We start from the raw sequence: 20,554 nt of genomic DNA, 5'->3' as shown, positions 1-20,554 counted from the left end.
AATAGACGCCACGGATCTTTTTGTGTTCCACTAAGGAAAATGTTTAGACTACACGAAATGATTAAATGTATGGTTAATAAATTAGTTACTAATTAATTAAATTAATTAAATTAGATTTTTTGCATAATTATTTCATTAAGAGTAATGCTAGAAATCAAATTTTTATCATATAGTTATCTTATAATGTTGATATGATAATCTCATACAGTCTCAAACAACCCTTGAATTAATTCTTATTATATATATATATATATATATATATATGAAGATAAGATAGTTATGAAATATAAATATATTTTTTTTATTAATTATAAATTGTCATGCGTGTTTATTTGTGAGGAATTTAATAGCAAAGCTATTAGACTTTCTTTCAATGATGTTGTCTAACTTTGATAAAGTTAATTTCCGTGGTTGTAAAACTTTGACTGAGAAATCCTATCTAACCCCACCAAACCATCTCTACGGAATGGCTGCCAAAAAATCTATCCGCACTACCAAATTCTTGTGAAGTCAACGTTCTTCCATTTTGACCGCGGCCAATAGAACGGAGCAGCCAACAAACGCAAAAGAATAGGATGTGTGAGGGACAAGAATTGCTGCTCAGCATTTTAATTGTTTATTTCTCTGTATTTTTGTCTCTGTGGCACATTCGTATTCATATTCACATTCACTACTTTCTTTTTCCTTTTTTTTAAAGAGAATATTAAAAAATGAATGCTTGAGAATACTGAATAACATTTCTTGTTAGAAAATTATTTAAATAGTCTTGAGAACACCCGAGAGGCATATTTACATCTTCCCAGCCAACAGTTCGCAAGTGGGTGACAAAATTTTACCTCATTTGTTAATGTTTTTAGAGGGTATTTTTTCTTTTATATTTGATTTGAAATATTGTTCTAATGTGACATAAATATGAAACTAATTTTGAATGTTTTGAGTTGTTTGTTAATATTTTTGTTTTGAAAAGAACAAGTAGATCCGCCTTAGGTTTGGAGGAACAAGTAGATCCGGCCATCCAGGTAACGCAGTGGTTCCATGTTTGCTTCCTACTTGTTCAGCATGACCCGTGGGCGTGGACACATGTCAAATACCCGCCACATTCATGTTGTGTGGTGCTCTTGGCATTTAACAATTTAATTTGATTTAAGGAATAATTACCAAACTAATTCCTGAGGTTTAGGCATATATCAAATCCATCTATATGGGGGATATAAAAGTTATCTTAATAGCCCCTTGTGGTAAGATCTCCGTAGCAAATTAATCTTCAGTCCAATTTCATACAATTTTTGTCCATTTTCTGACACAGCTCTTGTAAAATTGTAGTTCTATCATCAAACCAACCAAAAATTGAATAAAAACAAATATTTGACAAAAAGAATAACAAGCGAAAGGTTCAAAAAAAAAAAAAAAAAAAACTATAAATGAGTTCCCCGTCAAGGGTGCAAAGAATTTTCACACAATTGGGCTCGCTGCTCACCTCTCCCCATCATCAACTTCCTCTCAACCCCATCACTTTTCACACAACTAGCTGCTTGCCCAGACATTTCGGTAGTATAACTTAACACATACTAGAAACTCAAACCTTCACAGAATCATATTTTTCACTCATTACACCACCTTTCTGTTTCTGGAACTGAATGTACCGCTGCGTGCTTGCAAAGAAAGCATCTGATACAGTATTGGGAGCTGCGGAGTCGCTTTGCATCTCGGTTGTGATTAATTCTAGCAGACCTTGGATTGCGGCGCTTGTGATTTGGGGGTTTCCCTTCTCAAAAAAATAGAGGTACCTGATGCAAATTCACCCATGATCCATAAAAGTAATTACAGCACATATAAAAGCTATTTACTTAAGTGTATAAAAAAGTAAAAATTTGGTACAGGCTCCAAACTACTGACTTGTTCAGTATTTCAACATAGAGTGTAACTGGCCCACTGCTACCCCGTGTAACATTGGACATCTGTTGAGCAGCACTTGCAATCCTCAAGGCACGCTTTAAGCAAAGCAGGACCCTGCCAATAGAAATAGCACTTGTAGTTATTCCCCCTTCCAAAATTTCTGGTAATTCAGGTAAACTCAGGATTACCACACCAAGCAGAGAATACCTAACAACCAGAGAATTTAATGCGAAAAAATGGTACAAGCCGACACATCAAGATGAATGAAACCAGGCAACTAGTTTGATTTAATATATTGACTGAAGTGTACCTTTCTCCATCCTTAATGCCATCCTGATCATCAACCCAAAAAAGATGCGAACATGCATAAACTGCTCTGCACTGATCTGGTTTCTTTAGAAGCTTTGCTGAATACTGAATGAAAGAAAAACATTATCATGAGTTTTGGCAGGAAGGGGTTACAAGAGCATAATAATCAGATAGAAATGCACGCAATCATTACCCCCGTGGCCTTGTGTGTTAAAGTATCTCTATTTTCAACACCAAATACATTCATTCTCTGAAGAGTCCCAATTATTAGATGTATTGCAGTCACCTGGGCCTTGGAGTCCTAAAAAGCAAGGTACATATTTGTGTGAATAGAACAAATAAGGAAAGGCTAAATGTGAGATACTGCCAGTTTCTTCATTCAAACATTTGAAGACTACAGGCCACTTCTTGTCAGTAATCTACAATGAAACTCAATCACAAGAAACAAATTCCTGGACAATTACCGCAACTTCTTCTTCATATAACACAAATGCCTGAGTGAAAAATTCATAAGCAACAGGCTCAAGATCACAGTCATTAGCAGCCTGATTGTCAAGGAACAAAAACAAAAAAGTTGAGAAACAAACAGTTAGTTCCCAGCTAGAGTTATTCTACATGACATGTAAGGCTTTCTTTATAATGCATAGTAACTCTGTTTAACGAAGTGTAACTAACTGGTATGGTAATGGCAGAATGCCATTGTAACATTTCATGCATAATAATGGGAATGATGATGCCTTTACAGCTAAAGCTTGAAAGCAGAAAATGCTTTCCTACAAATATTAAATAATAAAACCAAAATCATTTTCTGATCCTTTTATCTGCACTATCACACAGTCATTACATACCTCAGCACATTGCAGGTATAACCTTAATGCCAGTTAGTTCCCAGCTAGAGTTATTCAACATGACATGTAAGCCTTTCTTTATCAAAGGAAAATATGATCAAGAGATAATGCATAGTAACTCTGTTTAACGAAGTGTAACTAACTAGTATGGTAATGGCAGAATGCCATTGTAACATTTCATGCATAATAATGGGATTGATGATGCCTTTACAGCTAAGCTTGAAAGCAGAAAATGCTTTCCTACAAATATTAAAGAATAAAACCAAAATCATTTTCAAATCCTTTTATCTGCACTATCACACAGTCATTACATACCTCAGCACATTGCAGGTATAACCTTAATGCCAGTTCAGGAGTTGGAACAGTTGAAAGAGCTTCAATAGTCTGAAACAAAGCAATCATTATTGTCATATCGCAGGTCAATGGCCGAGCGCTAGCGCGAAAGCCGTTGCTTGTTAGAGGAGTACTACTACACACACTCCCAAATGTACACACCTTGACGTGGCGCTAAAAATCACCATTAGATATTGGATGAATTACTGTTGACTTTTAGATCCAATGGTGACTTTTAGAGCCATGTCAAGGAGTGTGCATTTGAGAGTGTGAGAGTGGGAGTGTATGTAGCATCACTCAATCTAGAGACACTTGTATTGTCATTATTGTCAATAGTCTGCAACTGACATGTCTTCCACAGAAGTTCTATTAAATCTCATTTGTCAAAAGTAACCTGATTTAAGATCTGAAAAATCCTTTTTTCTATTAAATCTCATTTGTCAAAAGTAACCTGATTTAAGATCTGAAAAATCCTTTTTGGCGTTGCAGGCACTTCCTCTCCAGCTACATCCCCATCCTGACCTTGCAATCGCCTAATCAACTGCAAACCACAAACATGTGATTCTTTACTCGTGTGTATCTCATATAGAGATTTGTATATTTGTATCAAGTGAAACAATTGTCTGCTACAATCAGTTAAGAAGCATACCCTGAGTGCAGAAAATATAAGAGGAGGAACAGTAAAAGGCAGGCGTTTTGATCCTCCATCCATTATATTCTTCTTCATGGTGCATATGATCTGAAGGTCAGTAAACAACAATATCAGAAGATGACTCTGTAAGTCATAAATATGGGGAAAAAAAAGAAGCTAACGAGAACCTAAGACTTGTGGAAATAGAGACAAGTATTGCATTTTGACACAGAAATGTCAGATACGGGTTTCCACTACAGTCCTACCACCATCAAAAGAGTTGAACACCCCAAAATTTCAAAAAATGTGTCCTTGAATCATAGACCACAACTATGCCTAACACTATTACTGGATGAATACACACCCAGAAAAGATAAATACGCGCATTAACATTGTACAAAAAGAGAGGTTGTGTGCAAAAATCACTTGAAGGTTCTGATTCTTGAGGCTTTAAAATATCTTAAAAAATTTAATTTGTTGTGGCACCAATGTTTCGATTTACATTTTACAAGGACTGCGTATACATTGATTGACAGTCAAAATCCTACAATTTTGTGTGCTCCATTAGTACACAACAAGCTGACCTTAGCTTCTTTATCTCTCGACTTTTTTCAGCTCATAAACGTATCAATTCAATGAGCAAGAAGAGTATAAGTTGAAACGAGCAGAAAATGTATTTTACAAGACTTTATTGATCTAAGGAGATTCAAGTAACATTAGCATCAAAAGAAACAGTGATGACGCAGAAAACTTTCAAGACATCAATTACTTACCTTTAACATTTCCTCTGGGTCATCATTATAAAGCATGTGAAGGAGACGAGCAACAGAGTTTTGTTCTTCCTTAAAATCCTCCTCATCAAGCTGTTGGTAATATGGCATGAATAAACCAAGAAGAGAGACATGCAACAAGAAAAGTTGTATATGTTTATAACTAGAACATTACAGATTCACTATCAAAAAAGAAAAAGGAAGAAAAAAAATCATGTGGAGTTGATAACAGGCTACCAAGAAAATTCTTAATACTCAAATATTTATCTTATTAGATGAAAATGCTGATAAAAAAAATAAAAAATAAAAAATAAATAAAAAGAAGAAGAAGATTTATATGCACCTCATCTACAGCAGTTCCATCCAAGTCTTTCATGAGCCCTTTAATTAATTCGAACAACACCTCAACCTACAAAGTGCATATTAACCACTCTTCAAAAAGAAAATTTGAGATTATAACACAACCAAAGAAGACACCTACCTGATCAGCAGTAGAGATGCAAGTGTTATTTTTCATGATGCTTTGAATAATAACAATGGCCATAACTTTGTTTGTTTCATTATCAAGGTGGTCCATCACACGGGGATAATTAGAAAGCATCAGGGCCATGACAATATCATTGTATTTATCCAATGGAGCACTCAGTAGTGCGACAACTTGTTTTTTTGCTCTATTGTCTTCGAGCTTTGGTTTTCCAGAAAGCTTCTTAACACATGCTCCCTGAAAAAAAAAAAAAAAAAAAAAAATGCTATCAATGTAAGTGTAAACCTGTCTGATAAAATCCATTTGATATGGAAGCTCAAAGAATTTACCATCCGTGCCAATAGTTAGGTGAAACTTTTAGGTGTCAAATGAGTATTATAAACGAGTTCCAAGAAACATACCAGTACTTGATCCACATAGTCAAGCCGATCAGGATGAACACGGAGAGTAAACGTAAGAAGAGAGACATATAAACTTATGGCTCCAACAATAGGCATGTCAACCTGTGCTTCTATCACCTGCCATTGCATTGTAGTTGAACAACATATATAGAGCACAATTCCACATTTAGTTAAACATATTTATAGCAGAGAAAAACATGGATAGCATGGAAATAAATGAAGCAAAATGCTGCTATTAAAAAAGGGCATAATCAATGCATTTGCATGCCTAACATGTGAAATCAGTTGAGCAAAAAATAAGGCCCTCTTTTTCCCTTCAAATTTGAATACTCTGGATTGGGATTTTATGAAAAAGGCGAAAGCCCCTTATCGGATTTCACCATCCATGTTCTCCTTCTTGTCATCTGCAGAGCTAACTTCTGCGTCTCCATTTCTAATATATCCAATGGAGCACATGCTTGAATTGGAAGTCTAAGGCATATACTTGACAATTTGGAATTAGATTATATCAGAAACCTCGTTAAATTGTTTGAGATCATTCCTTTCTGGATTTGAACAAAATGCTTTCTCTGCATGAATGGCATCTTCCATTTACATCGACAAACAGTACACTGAACATGAAATCTGAGGGCAGTGCAACTTACATCTAATGGAGTTTTGCCCCATGCTGTGTTACCCGCACCCTTCAGTTGACCTTCCGAAAGAATATCAAAAATAATGTATGATCATTTAAAAGGACAGTTTTCTTCCAACCTATTCTATAAAAATGACGTGTTCTCCACATGTGAGAATAAATTTTATTACAAGGACACTTTAGAATAAATTCTCCACATGTGATCATGTGACACTTTTTTTAATTAGAAGGACAAAGTTAGAATAAATTTTATTCAAAAAACATGTGCTTCTCACATGAAAAGTGACACGTCATTTTTATAGAATAGGTTGGAGGAAATTCCTCTAACCTAGTTTGGAAGAAAACTCTGTCCCGTTTAAAATAGATTCTTTTAGTCTTTCACAAAATAGTCACTACATGGGATTACATCTCGCTACAATATTCTTAAATTTGTATCAAAACTTCAAGAAGGCAGCACCTAGAGGTCTACTGTTTAATCTTTTGGAACTCAACTTCTTCAACAGAATGGTTGAGCTTGTAGAAATCTTCCAAATATGTGTACCAGTCAAAGTAAATTACAATCTTAGGGCAATAGACAGCTTACCCTCCCAATAGCACTGCTCAATTTTGCAAAAGCTTCTACTTGAAGAAATTCAGGTAATACCTGACAGAAGAAAACCATGATCAAGAAAATGGGAAAGCATGAATCACAAAGACAGCATATAGATGACTCACATCTGTACTTGAAACAGCATAATTTGATAATCTGTCCATTAATTGAGATAACACTGTCTTGATGTCAACCGTTGGCTGTGAATAAAAAACCATGTAAACCAGTGATTAAGGGGGGGAAAAAAGAAAAGTAAAAAAAAAAAAGGCAGTAGGCTACCTCTTTTGAGATTATTGCTTTAATTTTTTTTTTAGAAGTGAGATTATTGCTTTAATTAGATACAAAAAGAAAAGCAAGACACTGAAAAGCTCGATAATCAAGATCCAAAGATCCCTGCCCTATGTATTCTGCAAACGTGCAGGCATGCATATGCTTCTCACATCTAGCATGTATGTCCATCCTATAAGGAGAAAATTCTTAAAAGTTCATAGGTCTATAAAAAAACCTTGGATCATGACTAAGTCACTAGATAGCGACAGCATGCAATTATAGACTACTTCTCAGTTGAGGCCCAGTTTGATGGCGCAATTCCAAGGGTGTTTGAGCTTTTAAAAAGTTGAAGTTACTTGCAGGATATTTGGTAACCCAGGGTGATTCAGCTTTTTGCCATATTGTGATGCAGCTTGGGCAATTTAGGCGGCTAACTGGCATTGAATACTCCTCCTAGGCCTAAGGGCATTTATCACATGGGCAGCATGGCAACTAGCTAGCCTATGGGGTGTAGGATGTGTTCCGTTTGGAATTATTGAAATGTTTTCTCTATGCAAACCTGAAACAGGAAATAATATCCAAGAGGTCATGTTACCAACCTGAAGCTGGGGGCAAGCACTCAATAATGTCTCAAGGGTCTGCAAGTGGTACTCATCAGGAAAGACCTGAATTATGCAATCCATCAGATAATATTGAGCAAGCTCATCTTTGCAGTTGACAATCTGCACAAGCCGATTTCGATGCAATTTTGAAAGTTGATCAGAAAGGGATTCTGAAGCAGAAAATTGAAAAATAGAATAATAAATTTCAAAAGAAATTCCTGAGAAGAGAACTAGACTAACAGACCTGCTCTAAGACTCTGGGAAGAACGGTATCTTTGTACATTTCAAGGTCCACACCCTCTATCTGACTGAGAACGTGGAGGTTTTTCCCCACCTAGTAAGAAAAATAAGAAGCATAGGACTGTTACTCTTATCAAAATCTGTAACACACTATTTCTTCTGGTGGCAGTTTCAGGTATTACCAGATCACGGAGCTCACTCCTTTCCTTTTCCAGCTTCTCTCTTAACCGACCAGGTCCCTGCAGACCAGAAAGCCCAATTGAAGGCCTCAACTCAGGATCGCCAAAGAGTATGAATGATTCACAAGCACCATAACATCTGCATGGCCAAAAATCATGCCCTCATGACTCGTTTTTAACTCTATGGCAAGCAAGTACTTTGGTGCCATGCATGTCCAAGCATGAAGCAGAAAAGAGTTCATAGATGTCCAACGAACCTGAAGTTGCAGTCGTACCCAAAGTTTATTCATCTCGGTGAAATTCTGAAGCACAAATTCTACAGCATCCATGACAGTGTCAGCATCACTGCAGAAAGATAGTTGGCACAGTTGAATCTTCAGTTAAGGTATAAGTAAGTTGGTGTTCATAAGACACTTATCATCTCTGAAGATAACATAAGAGCATGACATTACAGCATAAACATTGGATTACTTTGGCACATTTAAAGTGGTCCCATGTGGCTTGCAAGCATCATACATGTTATAAAAATTGAACATATAGACATGGTAAAATTACTCTTAAGACTATTGATTGCATTAATCTTATACCAAATTCAAATCTAAGTTCAATTTTGTCAATTGGAAATCTTTAATATGAGACTTAGTAACACATACAAAGGTATAGTGGGGCAAGGAGATTTAAACTATAAAATGCTTCTTATGACTGTTCGTTATAATCAAAATGACAGGATGATTGGAGTAATCTGAAAGGGGAAAAAAAAATTTGGAGACCAACCTATGCCATAATGAAGGGAATTCATATGGTAGGATCTTTTTATGCAAGAACCCGTGAATACTGAACATATTAAAACATTGATCAACAAAAACATACAACTAAGCAATCGACTACTGAAATGGACAACTTCGTTTCAAAAAGGGAAAGATACCTAATCAAGCAACCAACTTACCCCTCATATTCTGAACCAATATCAGGTAACTTATCTCTACTGACTTGAGCAAGATAACTTCTTAAAAATAGCCCACGTATTGGATGTTGAACACCAAGACACATTTCCACAAGATCTTTAAGGACATCTTTAGCAGGAGCCTCCTTAGATTTAATGTACACAGATCCTACCGTACATAGGAGATACCTGGTAAATCAACAAAAGGTACTTCACATGCACTGACAAAATAATTTGATATCTGAAAATAATCAAATATGGATAAGCCCATCTGAAAGAGGACAACTGCACAAACTAGAACGGATCTGTGATTGCACAGCCAAAAGGTTAAAATGCATGACTCACTTGTACAATTACAGCAAAACATAAGAGTATTTTAAACAAGCTATAAACACACTGTAAAGAATGAAAGAACTAAAAGTAAATAAAAAATTTAGATAAAAACTGTCTCGTAGGAACTATTAAACCCTCGTTCTGTTTCCAACACACCATAATAATTTCTGATTTTAGTCTATAATACTGATGCTAACATTTTGTTAACCTTTCATCCTAGGTTTACAATGGTAAAGTTGTCCCTAGATTGAAGTTCTTTTCTAAACAAGAAATTTCTCAGTCCATTTTTTTTTCCCTCCTCACGAAGAAGTAGAGATCCTTTCAACCTAAAGTGAACAATATATCACCTCCTACTTCCTTTTACTTACATCAACTTTAAGCTCCAGAGTATAGGCACACTATAAATTTGAAGTCAATATACAATCATGCATATTGAAAATTGAAAATTGCTTTCTCTAATCAACTGAAAATCTTACAGTCTAGGCAAAATGTTGCCAGCATGCTGAACAAGTTCATAAAGATCAACGACCGAAACCCCGTGCCTGCTTTCGTCTTTGAAGAACATCTCCAGCTTCTTCAATTCATCGAACGCTCGCATATCTCACAAAACCAAATCCAAATTGCAATTATTCCGAGTAATTGAGCAGCACAAACAAATCGATTGGTGAATCGAAATTAAAAAAAAAAGAAAAAGAAAAAGCAATTACAGAGTTCGTAGTATTTGTGAGGAGAAAGCTTCGAGGTTCGGAGCTCCGACAGCATCTGAGCAGAGTACTTGAGGACTTCTCGGAGATTGTTCGCGTCCTGAGATGGTAGAAATTTTTCCAAGGTTAGGATAGGATCGGGATTTCCAGGAAAGATTAGAATGGGAGAGTTTGAGGTGTACCAGAGCGCGGTGCATGTAAAAGGCGTTGTGTTGAATGCCGGCGATCCCTTCGGCGAGCCATTTGTCTTCGTCCTCCATGCCGTCCAACATCATCGTCTTCGCTCTGTTCTTCTGTAACTGCGTTGGACCGTACGAGTTAAGCCAACCAGCTAGAAGAACGTCGAGAGTTGAACGTTTGGTAATACTCTGGAAAGGTAAGTGATTCAGCTGCGCTTATGGCTAATTTGTTTCGTTGGCTGACTGGCTCGCATCTACAGTAGTTGCAAACATCCTTGTGATCTTTTAGTGAGTGCTTTTTTTTTATTTTTCTTAATTAAAAAAAAAAATCAAAAAGCGTTGTCAAAATAAGATCACGCATCACTTTCTCTTTAAAACGGATTGAATTTTTACCCGAATTTTTAGAAATTTAAATAGAAATTGTAGGGCCCATATGTTTCAGACACGTAGGTCTCATTTTTCTATTATGTGCCTACAACGAAAAATTCAGACAGCTACTCAAAAAAAAAAAAAAAAAAAAAAAAAAAACTATTCAGACAGCTAATAGGATCCATGAAAAAATGTAATGGGTCTAACAGATCCATATAATAGCTGGGTTCTGTTAGTTGGTTAGTGAGCCCAGCTGAATGGGTTCTGTTAGTAGTTAGTAGGGCTACCGGTCTATATAAAGAAGGGCCAGTCCATATTGAGATCATTGAAGAAGATAATCGGGCGTGCCTGCACTTTGTTTCCTATTTTTCGTTCTTGTCTACTTTATATGATAGGGAAAATTACATTTGTGGTTCCAGGGATTTGCTTTTGTAATATCCCTCAGGTCCATGAGATTTTAGAAGTCTCTAAAATGATCCCTGTTGTTGGTTGTTTGACAAAAGTGGCCGATCTTGTTAATTTGTTAACGCTAGTTTCAAGTTCAAACTCTCAATATTTGGGATCTTATTTATCTATTTGGGCTTCTTCTTCTTTTATGTAATATATATAAGGAATCGTCCTCACAAAGTAACTGTTTATAAGTTGGAGATAAGTAAATTCGAATTGCTGACATTTATCACAAGATAAATTACCGCATTTCAAGCCCCTTGTTAATTCTACCACAAAAGTCAACAATAGACAATAAATTCTTCCCAAGCATAGCTTACAATTGTCATTGTACTACGCAAAATGCACGAACAAATTCATGTCATAACTAATGATCAATTGATACATGACATAATTGATAACTCAAACATATTGCCAAACAGTTGATAGTAGGTACCTTCAAGGTAGTTTCGATACCACATTAAAAAATTTGGTACAGAGATAAACATGGACCAAAAATATATTTTCCCCTGGCTTTATTATACTAATGAAGGCCAACACGCCAAACTTTTGAGGGAGGTTTTATACTTCATCATTGGAATGTAAAACGTGGCCATCATTATTTAACGTCCACATACCTAACCCACCACCCAGTATATATTGCGCCCAATTAATATATAATCAAACTCGTTTGAAGGTTCGCTTCAAGCCATTTTATGGTTAAAATTTAAATGTTTAAATAACGTGATAATATATATTTATTATCTATCAACATATACAAAATTAAGTCTGTAAAATCTAATATTTGACAATGAAATAAATAACTCCTTATGAACTCAAGTACCTCATTTGTGTGATCACTTTATCTGCCAACATAATAAAGCATATAAAGCTGGAAACTTTGCAGTACCATACAGTAATCAGAATAGACTAGGAACACATGATGATGATATATCAAAGTTCATCCACGAAGCAGTTCTTTCATATTAGGATCTTCCTCGCATCTGGTTAATGCAGGAGACGGGTTTTAAACACAGACACGGGTACATGGGTCAACAAGAATACTAACAATCAGTTACAGATCATGAAAACAGGTAAAGCCCGAAACTAATAAATAATCTCATGCTTTTCACGAAGATCCCTAGCATGTCTGTCAAGACTATACACCACAGCTTACTGCTTCCTTACAGAGGACATGGAATAGGAAAAGACAGACAGACAGACAGATAAGACTGGCAGATATAAGTGAGAGAGGCTGGTGGGTCATTTGTCTCCTATGTCAAATAGAATCCCTCCTACATCACAATATGGAACAACCCTTTTGTGCCTTCCTCTTCTTCTTCTTTTGCTTTGGTGGCTGGAGCACCACCTTAATGGCTGCGTCAAAAACTGCCTTAACATTCTGCAATTAAAAGAAGACATGAGACCAATCAATAAGAGGGGCGTAAATATGATTCCACAAATAAGCATGAAAAAATGAACAGAGAATACATACCTGCTGGGTTTTTGAACTACACTCAATATAGGCAGGAGCTCCAATCAATTTCCTAAGTTCTTCTCCCTTCAGCGAAAACCAAAAGTCAAACCACACATTGAGATAAAGCAGAGGTCTAGGGTAAGAAAATAGAAATATACAGGGTGCAATCAACTTTACCTGAGCAGTAGTAATGGGCACTGCACCCGGATGGTCTATAAAAAACTGCTTATCATCCCGAAGATCTGCAGATAAATGGAACTAATAAGAAAACAAGTCTATCTTTTATGAATACGGTAAACAAAACTTAAATAGCACTGAGAAGACAAACTTCAGATTATGAGTTGACACAGAAGCTTAAATCAGAGAGTTTTTGAACATAATTTGAATAACCAGAAGCATTTATATTCAAGTAAATACACGCAAAAAAGATGTCTTCCCCAAAAGAAACGTCATCACCAAATAACAAGAACATGGAACAAGAAAATAAATATCCAAACAAAAATGAATAACCATTCAAGCTACTTATAGTATCATTACAGCCGTCAAGCCTAGTTAATCATAACTCCCGAGGGCAAAAGTTGGAGACATTTGCAAGGATCAGGAATCCACAGAGCTTAGAGTATCAAGGAGGAATGAATCATTTCAGAAGGAAATTAAACAAGGTAGCATTTGAGTGCCACAACCTCCTTAGCTGGAAGCTGGTACTCCATTTCTTCTGTACTCTTATCTCCTCAGCAGAAATAAGTCAAATAACCTCTCACCTATGTCAATGGTTTTTTCAATCCCTCACTTTCCTAGCCCACCTCCTGCACCCCAACTCTAATATCCCTAGGCCCCTTTCCTTTTCCTCCACCAGCATCCATACCTATTCCCTATTATGGGGGCAGTCTTTGTCACTGAAGGCCCATAACCATATGAACATAGTACCCCATCATTTCTGATTCATCCAGAGGACCCAGGTATTTGCTACCGCTAACAGTTCCTTACAGTCTAAAGGATCTTCAATTTGATAACAGAATGAGGTTTGTAATGTTCAAAAGATGACTCATCTGAGTTTTCCAAACAAATAAATGCAATCATAACCGCCACAAAAATAAAATGAGCCTCACTAACATAAAGTCATAGAAACAAAGAACCGTGCTAGCTTCTTGACATGACTCACTAGTCAATCCATGCTGTAGAGAATCATGCTAGATAAACCTAGTAAACAAGAAAAACATGAAGGGTAACAAACACTAAGTAAAAATAACTTCTATTACCAGCAGCAGAGAATAACCAAGCAATTCAACTAGCTGGGGAAAATCTATAAGAAAAGTGAAGCATTCCAGTAACAAAGATCACCGCTAAACTAAAGCTTGATACAAGAAGCCGCAATTATTTATGGAAAGCAACAGAAAAGAGAAGCAGCACACAGACCAATCTAGCCAAGTCTAACACCTAGGCAAGAAACTACCTTATTATCTAATCAGGGCTTTGACCTCGTGCGAAAACCCAAAAAATCTAGGATTGGAATATTGAAAACTGGACATTTAATACCCATTGCCACTATTAAAATGCAACTGGTCCTTGAGTACCCAACCAAGTTACCATCCACATTCCACAAACACAAAGCTGATTACAAGCATAAATAAATCAAGAAGAACACACCAATGCAAGTAACAAGAAGGGAAGAGAATAAATCCTACCGAGCTTTGTTCCAACAAGAATAATTGGAACGCCAGGTGCATAGTGCCTCAATTCAGGAATCCACTGAAACAGAAAGTAAAACAGCAAACAATTTATCAGCTCACACAAATGCAGACATCCTAGATAGACAATAACACATTTCCTAAAGAAATGGGAGGGAAAAAAAAAAGAAGAATTTTATTCCAGAATTTAAACCTTTTTTGCAACATTTTCATAGCTGGCCTTGCTTATGAGAGAGAAAGCAAGTATAAAGACATCTGCACCTCGATAGCTCAAGGGTCTTAATCTATTGTAATCCTCCTGACCTGTCCAAGAGATCACTAATCAAAACCTCTAAAAGAGGGAGGGGGAAAAAAAACCGAAGAGCAAATCTAGGAAATCTCAAATGGATGGTTATATAATTACCAGCAGTATCCCATAACCCTAGGTTGACAGTGCTTCCATCCACAACCACATTAGCACTGAAATTGTCGAAAACAGTAGGCACATAGTCCTGTAATTGATGACAAATGAACAAACAAGATAGTCAAACAATCAATAACTTAAAATTTCAAGTACATTAACAGAAAGCAGATAACGAGCGATAAATTCAAAAATAAATAATCTCACAGCAAAAAGAAAAAAAGGAGTAAGGTAATAAATATTCCCTATCACACAAAACCAAGAAATCTAATCTACCACTCAGCCTAGAGTGTCCTGAAGAATCAAGGACAGATATATCATCCTATTGACGTAACAAGTTATAAACTCCTAGCCATCTGAATCGCACATAAATGAAGTAACTGTTTGAATTAAATTTCTAAAAAGGTTGTCTTTGGTGTATCCAGAGCGTGTACGCATAGCATGTTTCTATGTTGCTAATGAGATTAGAAATTGATTAATTATTGTTACCTTCACGCATTTAATTGCGAATTTTTGAAATCAAGATTTAGGTATGAAAAATTAGCAGGTTATAATTAATATGTAAAGATCGCGCTGATCCAAACACGATGAGCTGAAAACCTATTATTCTTGTAACATTTTTTTTTTTTTTTGATAAGTTATTAACATTCCAAAGCCAAAAAAAAAGCAAAAAATTATTAAGCATTTTAACCTTCGCTATATGGCAAGCAACAGAGCGTCCAAAAGAGTCCAAAAAAATCAGAGAGACAAAAATGCTTCGATTTCAAAGAAAACACTTTTCTTTCCCTTTTCCAAAGAAATCGAAATGAAGCGTGCGAAAGGGAGCTAATTCTTGGAGAAAGATCCACCAAAGAACTTGAGAACACAAAAAGAAAAGTCATATTTCCCTGAAATCGAAACGAAAATTACCAAAATGAAAGCATAAATTACGAAACGGGGACTCACCGTAGGGAAGGTATTGCTGGTGTAGGATATCAGCATGCAGGTTTTGCCGACAGCACCGTCACCGACGGTGACGCACTTGATGAACCTGGACGCGCTCATTTCCACCGGATCTCCACACCCTACCTTCTCACAATGCCTGGTCCTCCCTCCTCGAGTCTCAGTCTAAGAGATCACCAAGAAAACTGCATCTCTTGCGAAGAACAAACAAATCCTAGAAGATTCGCTAGGAATTGAAATTCGGAGCGTAGTTTTAACCCTAATTGCTCTCCGAGCAAGAGAGGGAGAGAGAGCGAGAGAGAGAGGGAGAGAATGGGGAAAACGACTTGAAAGAGAGAGGATGAGAGTGGGACCTGACCTTTGAGACGGGGAAGGAAACAAATTGCTGTTTGAAGCGCTCGCTGACCTAGCCAACCTTTTGCCAGCTTATTTCTTACTTACAGATCCTCCTTATCACGGCCTAATACAAATTAAAAACTACTTTTTTCTTTCTTTCCCTCCTTTTATATTTAAAATTTAAAAAACTTTATAATATAAAAGAAAATATCCAACCTCTTTAGTTATAAAGTTTTCTCAAAAAACTAGATTAACAAAAATTCCTTCGATCGTGTCTATTTAATTGATATCGTAATGTTTGTAAAAATTATATGCTCGATTAATCCTCTTGAGTCTTGATATTACAGGTAAACTTTAATAGCATATATTAATTTAATATACTAAATTGAACAAATTTCTTCAAATCTAAATTGTCCATTTTCTTTTTTTTTTCAGAGCTTAGGTTTGTTTGGGTTTGTGATTTTAAAACATGTGATTTTAAAAACTGTGATTTCAAAAGTGTATAATAAAATCGTAGAGTATGGCCTTTAAAATCGCAATTTATGCTTTAAAATTTTGCATTTAAATAAAAAAAAAAAAAAAAAAAAAAAAAAAAACCCCATTGTATTGCCTACAATTTGAAACTACAATTTTTTTTAAAAAGCACTTTTCATCGACACATTTTATTCGATTTGGTTTAAAATCACACTTTTGGTATGTAAAACTGCGTGTCAAAAGCACTGTTAGTAATTATACTCGTAATTAAAGAAGAAAAATAAATGATAATTTATAAATATTTGATCTTGTGGACAATCTTTTTTGGAGATAGTTTTGGAAGTTTATTTGCAGGCCTGATCATTCAAGACTCTCCTTCACATAAATCTTTCATGCATTTTATTATGTTTTCTTTACATAGTAATATATTTATGCAAAATTTGTCAGCAAGAAGATTCTTATATGATCTAAAAAAGAAAAGTAGTATGAGATGCATCCAAAGTCAATTATATTGATGCCTTTGTAAAAGTTATTTGATTGAGCATTAAGCAAGCATTAAACACTCTTTTTCCAAGCGAGATGAGCAGTAAACACTCACTTTAATGAAATAGAAGACAAAATGTTAATTACGCCGATTTAGATAATGTTTAATTAATATAAGATTTATCGGGGGTTTGATTATTAATTTTTCTAATATTGCTGGTAATATATAATTAAAAAAAAAAACTCTCTGTACGGTACCGTATGATCTTTACGGTTATGCCTTCTTCTTTTCTTTTTCTTCTAAAAAAGCCTAGTAATATGAGTTATTCAATCTCTTTCTCTTTCTTTCTTTTTTTTTTTTTCAAAATAAAAAATATTAAAAGAAATTAAAAAAAAAAAACACACAAAATACTTAAAAATTATTTCCACTTTGATGTCTTGTCATAATATTTTTTTTTAAATAAAATAAAATAAAAGCACTCTTAAAAAAACATTAACAAAGGGAATCATTAAGTCGGGCTTAAAGATTAGTCTTTTGCTTTTTCTCCTTATAAAGTTGGAGCTTTCATAAAGAAGAAGGAAAAAGAAGCATCATGGATGGCTACAATAGAGTCCCTCCAAGCTAGCAAATGCAACTAGGTTGTTTTGATTTAACGTAAACCAAATTTAATTACTTTTTGCCCGCGAGGAATCGGGAATCCTATTGCTAGAGCAAATTAGGCTACACTGCCGTAAATGACAAAGCTGAATAAGATTACAGAAAACTCCGGTTCCCATTATTAATAATTCACAATATCTAACAAAGAAAAAATAAAATGCTTAGGGTATTACATATTTTATTACACGTTACTAAAAAATTATACTTACCATGTTTGCCCCCTCGATCCCGCCTTCTCCGCTGCTGACTTTGCACCGCACCAACAACGCTAACAATTTTGTTTTCTTTCTTCCTCCAACGGATGGTTTGCATGACATCTCCCACACAAACCCATAGCTTGGTCTTGAGTTTAATGATAACCTCCCATGGTTCATTTAGGGGGTGACCTAATTGACGTAGGGTGAGATTTGATGTGGTTGTCACATGATTTGTCACGTTAATTTGTAAAAAAAAAATGTAGTAAAAAATCTACATCAATAATGAATAAGTGCATAATTTTACTACACTCTTCACGGGGTTATTACTATTAGGCAGTTGCTTTCGAGAAACGTGGGTGCAATGAAAGCCTGCAGGCTTCATAGTCAAATTATATATCCATCCTTAAATAAACCGCAACTCCAACAATAAACTGCTCTGCAAGTTGCGTTGCATGTGACGTTACATTCGATTTGAACGTTAAAACGCTATTTATAATTACAACATGATCCTTGTAAGTTAAGGTTTGTGTTGACTAATTATGTGTCGGTTCAAATTAGCTTTTTAATTAGTCCTTATTAATAAATAAATAAAAATTAAGAGTTGTTTCATAAAATATAGTTCTATAGTATTACTCTTATGTGTTAAAAGATGTGGGGTAGGATATTTAAGTTCCATATACATATTTATTTAATTAAAACAAAAAATTACATTTTTATTTTACGATTATCTCACAACGTTGATATATCAGTCTTAACTGGTTCTTAGATATTTTTTTTATTAACAATAATTGATCTAAAAGTTGGTTATAGCTAATACAATATGAGAGTAATGCTACAAGTCCTTCTTGTATCACTCTTATGATTTTCTAAGGATAATGTGTCTTTTAAAATCACCATTAGCCTTATGATTGATTACTATTGGATTTTGATCAAATGGTGATTTTAAAAGCCACCTCATTTTTTTAGAGACACAAGAGTGACACAAAATAGACTTCTGCGATGCATCAACATTGTAAAATAATTGTAAGATAAAAATGTAATTTTAAAATTTTGGAAGAAACATTCTTTTATTCTTATGGCAACATGGTTTTAAAAAAAATAATAAAAAAAAATGTTTTTATTCTTTACCAAAGAAGATAAGGGCAAAAATACTAAGAAATAATACTTTAGAATTAGGGGGAAAAAAAGGGAAGAAGAGGAACATTTGTAGCAAGCGACCCCGACCAACGTGGCCAGCATCATTGTTTTATTACTATTTATTCTGTTGTCTAAATCTATTGAATCAAAATAGACGTGCCAATTTGTACGTTTCTAATTAAGTCTTCCCCATGCAAATAACAATAACTCTTGCAAATAAACATGGAAACAAGACGGCAACCTAATTTGTGTTCGCATCATGATTTTGAGTTGTGTTGCAAGTATTTTAATTCAATTTAATTAAACGGGATATATTCTTTAATTCAATTTTTTTAATTTAACAGGTTTATGTTGAATTTATAAGTTGTGTAAAAAATTATTTGTCCTATTCAAGCAAGGCAAAGGGGGTTTTAAAAAAAAAAAAAAAAAAAAACTAGCTTTGATTGTACTTAATATTCGTTTAAATATTTGTAGAGTTTTTATTTTTGTAATTAAATTCCAGCAATTACACAATAATGCAAAGGCCAGAAAATAGGAGATGCACATGGGAAGAGGTTTAGTAGAATTAGCACTTCCACGTGGTTTGGGCCATGTCTCACCAAATCGCCAACCAATTTTTAATATCCCCGAGGTGACAAGTACGTCCTTCCACCTTCTTTATCTATTTTCGGCGAAGATTCCAAAATTCCACGGGCACGTCCTTACAAACAACTGTCATGGATGACTACAATGGGCCACCGGCCCACCACTGGGGACGTCTGGACCTTACCTATTCTAATTTCATCATCATACTTTAATCAAGGGACCACCTTTCACTCCCCTATTTATTCCTTTATTTATTCTTTCTTTCACTGACAATTTTCATTCGGCTCAGTCCTATAGAAACGAAAAAATCTCAAAAATATCAAGAAAATGGAATATATGATAATATCAAGAAATGGTATATAACATTACTCTTCTTGTTTATATTTTGGCCATTAATGTCACATGCAATTTTATATGATAATCGATTGAAGTTATCTTCCTTTCAAAAACACAAGGAAAAAAAACCGTATGTGAGTTCTTCACGTAATTAAGTTCCTGGGTGCCTTTACCACCATAAAGAGGGGGTTGCGCACATCAATTATAAGGGATCTTGATCCTCTCCACCATGGGTTGGTTATTTGTAGATCAATGATTAAGTCAATCACATACCTATAATTTATAACTATATAAAACAAGTAAAATTAGATATATGGTAGAATATGATATAGAGTAAATCTAAAAACTCAACTCTTATACAATTCTTAGTATAATTGGGCTGATGTGGAGTATCTATAAACTATTGGATTTACAAGCCTTTTTATAATTAAAGTTAAGGGTTAAATACTCAAAACCCCCCTGGGATTTGGTAACTTTATTTTTTCCTTCCTGGGTTTCATTTTTATCATTGGAGGTCCCTGTGGTTTTGATAAGTGACCAAATTAGTCCATCCGTTAGTTGACTGTTAGGACTGACACGTAGACCAATCAGACGTCGACACGTGGCACATATATTAATTTTTTTTAATTTTTTTTAAATAAAAATATATATATATTTTTTAAATTAAAAAAAATGTATTTAAAAAAAAAAAAAAAAAGAAA

The 20,554-nt window shown here is 35.0% G+C and overlaps 2 protein-coding genes across 4 annotated transcripts; both read right to left on the bottom strand.

Annotated features, from left to right (window-relative positions):
* Nucleotides 1-1,260: 1,260 nt before the first annotated feature.
* On the bottom strand, nt 1,261-10,587 carry LOC132189221 (vacuolar protein sorting-associated protein 35B-like). Of its 2 annotated transcripts, XM_059603841.1 has the most exons (23): nt 10,349-10,587; nt 10,170-10,266; nt 9,939-10,062; nt 9,133-9,318; nt 8,961-9,020; nt 8,444-8,531; nt 8,190-8,246; nt 8,012-8,101; nt 7,765-7,887; nt 7,021-7,095; nt 6,890-6,949; nt 5,673-5,789; nt 5,269-5,508; nt 5,131-5,196; nt 4,791-4,880; nt 4,036-4,125; nt 3,838-3,927; nt 3,369-3,437; nt 2,670-2,750; nt 2,399-2,506; nt 2,207-2,310; nt 1,897-2,010; nt 1,261-1,787 (listed from the first exon to the last, which is right to left on the bottom strand). In XM_059603841.1, the coding sequence occupies exons 1-23, from the start codon at nt 10,439-10,441 to the stop codon at nt 1,577-1,579; spliced, it is 2,433 nt and encodes an 810-aa protein (XP_059459824.1). In that variant the 5' UTR covers nt 10,442-10,587; the 3' UTR covers nt 1,261-1,576. The 2 variants fall into 2 exon arrangements, with proteins under 2 accessions (XP_059459824.1, XP_059459825.1); XM_059603842.1 differs by lacking the exon at nt 8,961-9,020 and having other exon boundaries at nt 1,262-1,787.
* A 1,500-nt stretch (nt 10,588-12,087) lies between these two features.
* On the bottom strand, nt 12,088-16,016 carry LOC132189277 (rac-like GTP-binding protein 5). 2 transcript variants are annotated; one of them, XM_059603941.1, is made up of 7 exons: nt 15,651-16,009; nt 14,709-14,796; nt 14,499-14,608; nt 14,303-14,366; nt 12,795-12,859; nt 12,636-12,701; nt 12,088-12,542 (listed from the first exon to the last, which is right to left on the bottom strand). In XM_059603941.1, the coding sequence occupies exons 1-7, from the start codon at nt 15,747-15,749 to the stop codon at nt 12,441-12,443; spliced, it is 594 nt and encodes a 197-aa protein (XP_059459924.1). In that variant the 5' UTR covers nt 15,750-16,009; the 3' UTR covers nt 12,088-12,440. The 2 variants fall into 2 exon arrangements, with proteins under 2 accessions (XP_059459924.1, XP_059459923.1); XM_059603940.1 differs by having other exon boundaries at nt 12,636-12,859; nt 15,651-16,016.
* Between the last annotated feature and the right edge of the window lie 4,538 nt (nt 16,017-20,554).

Source organism: Corylus avellana, chromosome ca8, assembly GCF_901000735.1.
Source record: "Corylus avellana chromosome ca8, CavTom2PMs-1.0".
NCBI classification, from domain to species: Eukaryota; Viridiplantae; Streptophyta; class Magnoliopsida; order Fagales; family Betulaceae; genus Corylus; species Corylus avellana.
Note: the sequence above shows the minus strand (reverse complement) of the source record. Positions and strands in the feature narration are given on the sequence as shown.

Excerpts from the sequence above, each read along its gene's own strand:
- LOC132189221 (XM_059603841.1), bottom strand. The coding sequence starts at position 10,441 with ATGATGTTGGACGGCATGGAGGACGAAGACAAATGGCTCGCCGAAGGG. Across the intron at positions 8,247-8,443 it reads GGGTACGACTGCAACTTCAG|GGACCTGGTCGGTTAAGAGA; the intron begins GTTCGTTGGACA and ends TCTGGTCTGCAG. Across the intron at positions 7,096-7,764 it reads GTGCTTGCCCCCAGCTTCAG|CCAACGGTTGACATCAAGAC; the intron begins GTTGGTAACATG and ends TTTTATTCACAG.
- LOC132189277 (XM_059603940.1), bottom strand. The coding sequence starts at position 15,749 with ATGAGCGCGTCCAGGTTCATCAAGTGCGTCACCGTCGGTGACGGTGCT. Across the intron at positions 12,860-14,302 it reads TCTTGTTGGAACAAAGCTCG|ATCTTCGGGATGATAAGCAG; the intron begins GTAGGATTTATT and ends ATTTATCTGCAG. Across the intron at positions 12,543-12,635 it reads GTAGTTCAAAAACCCAGCAG|AATGTTAAGGCAGTTTTTGA; the intron begins GTATGTATTCTC and ends TTTTAATTGCAG.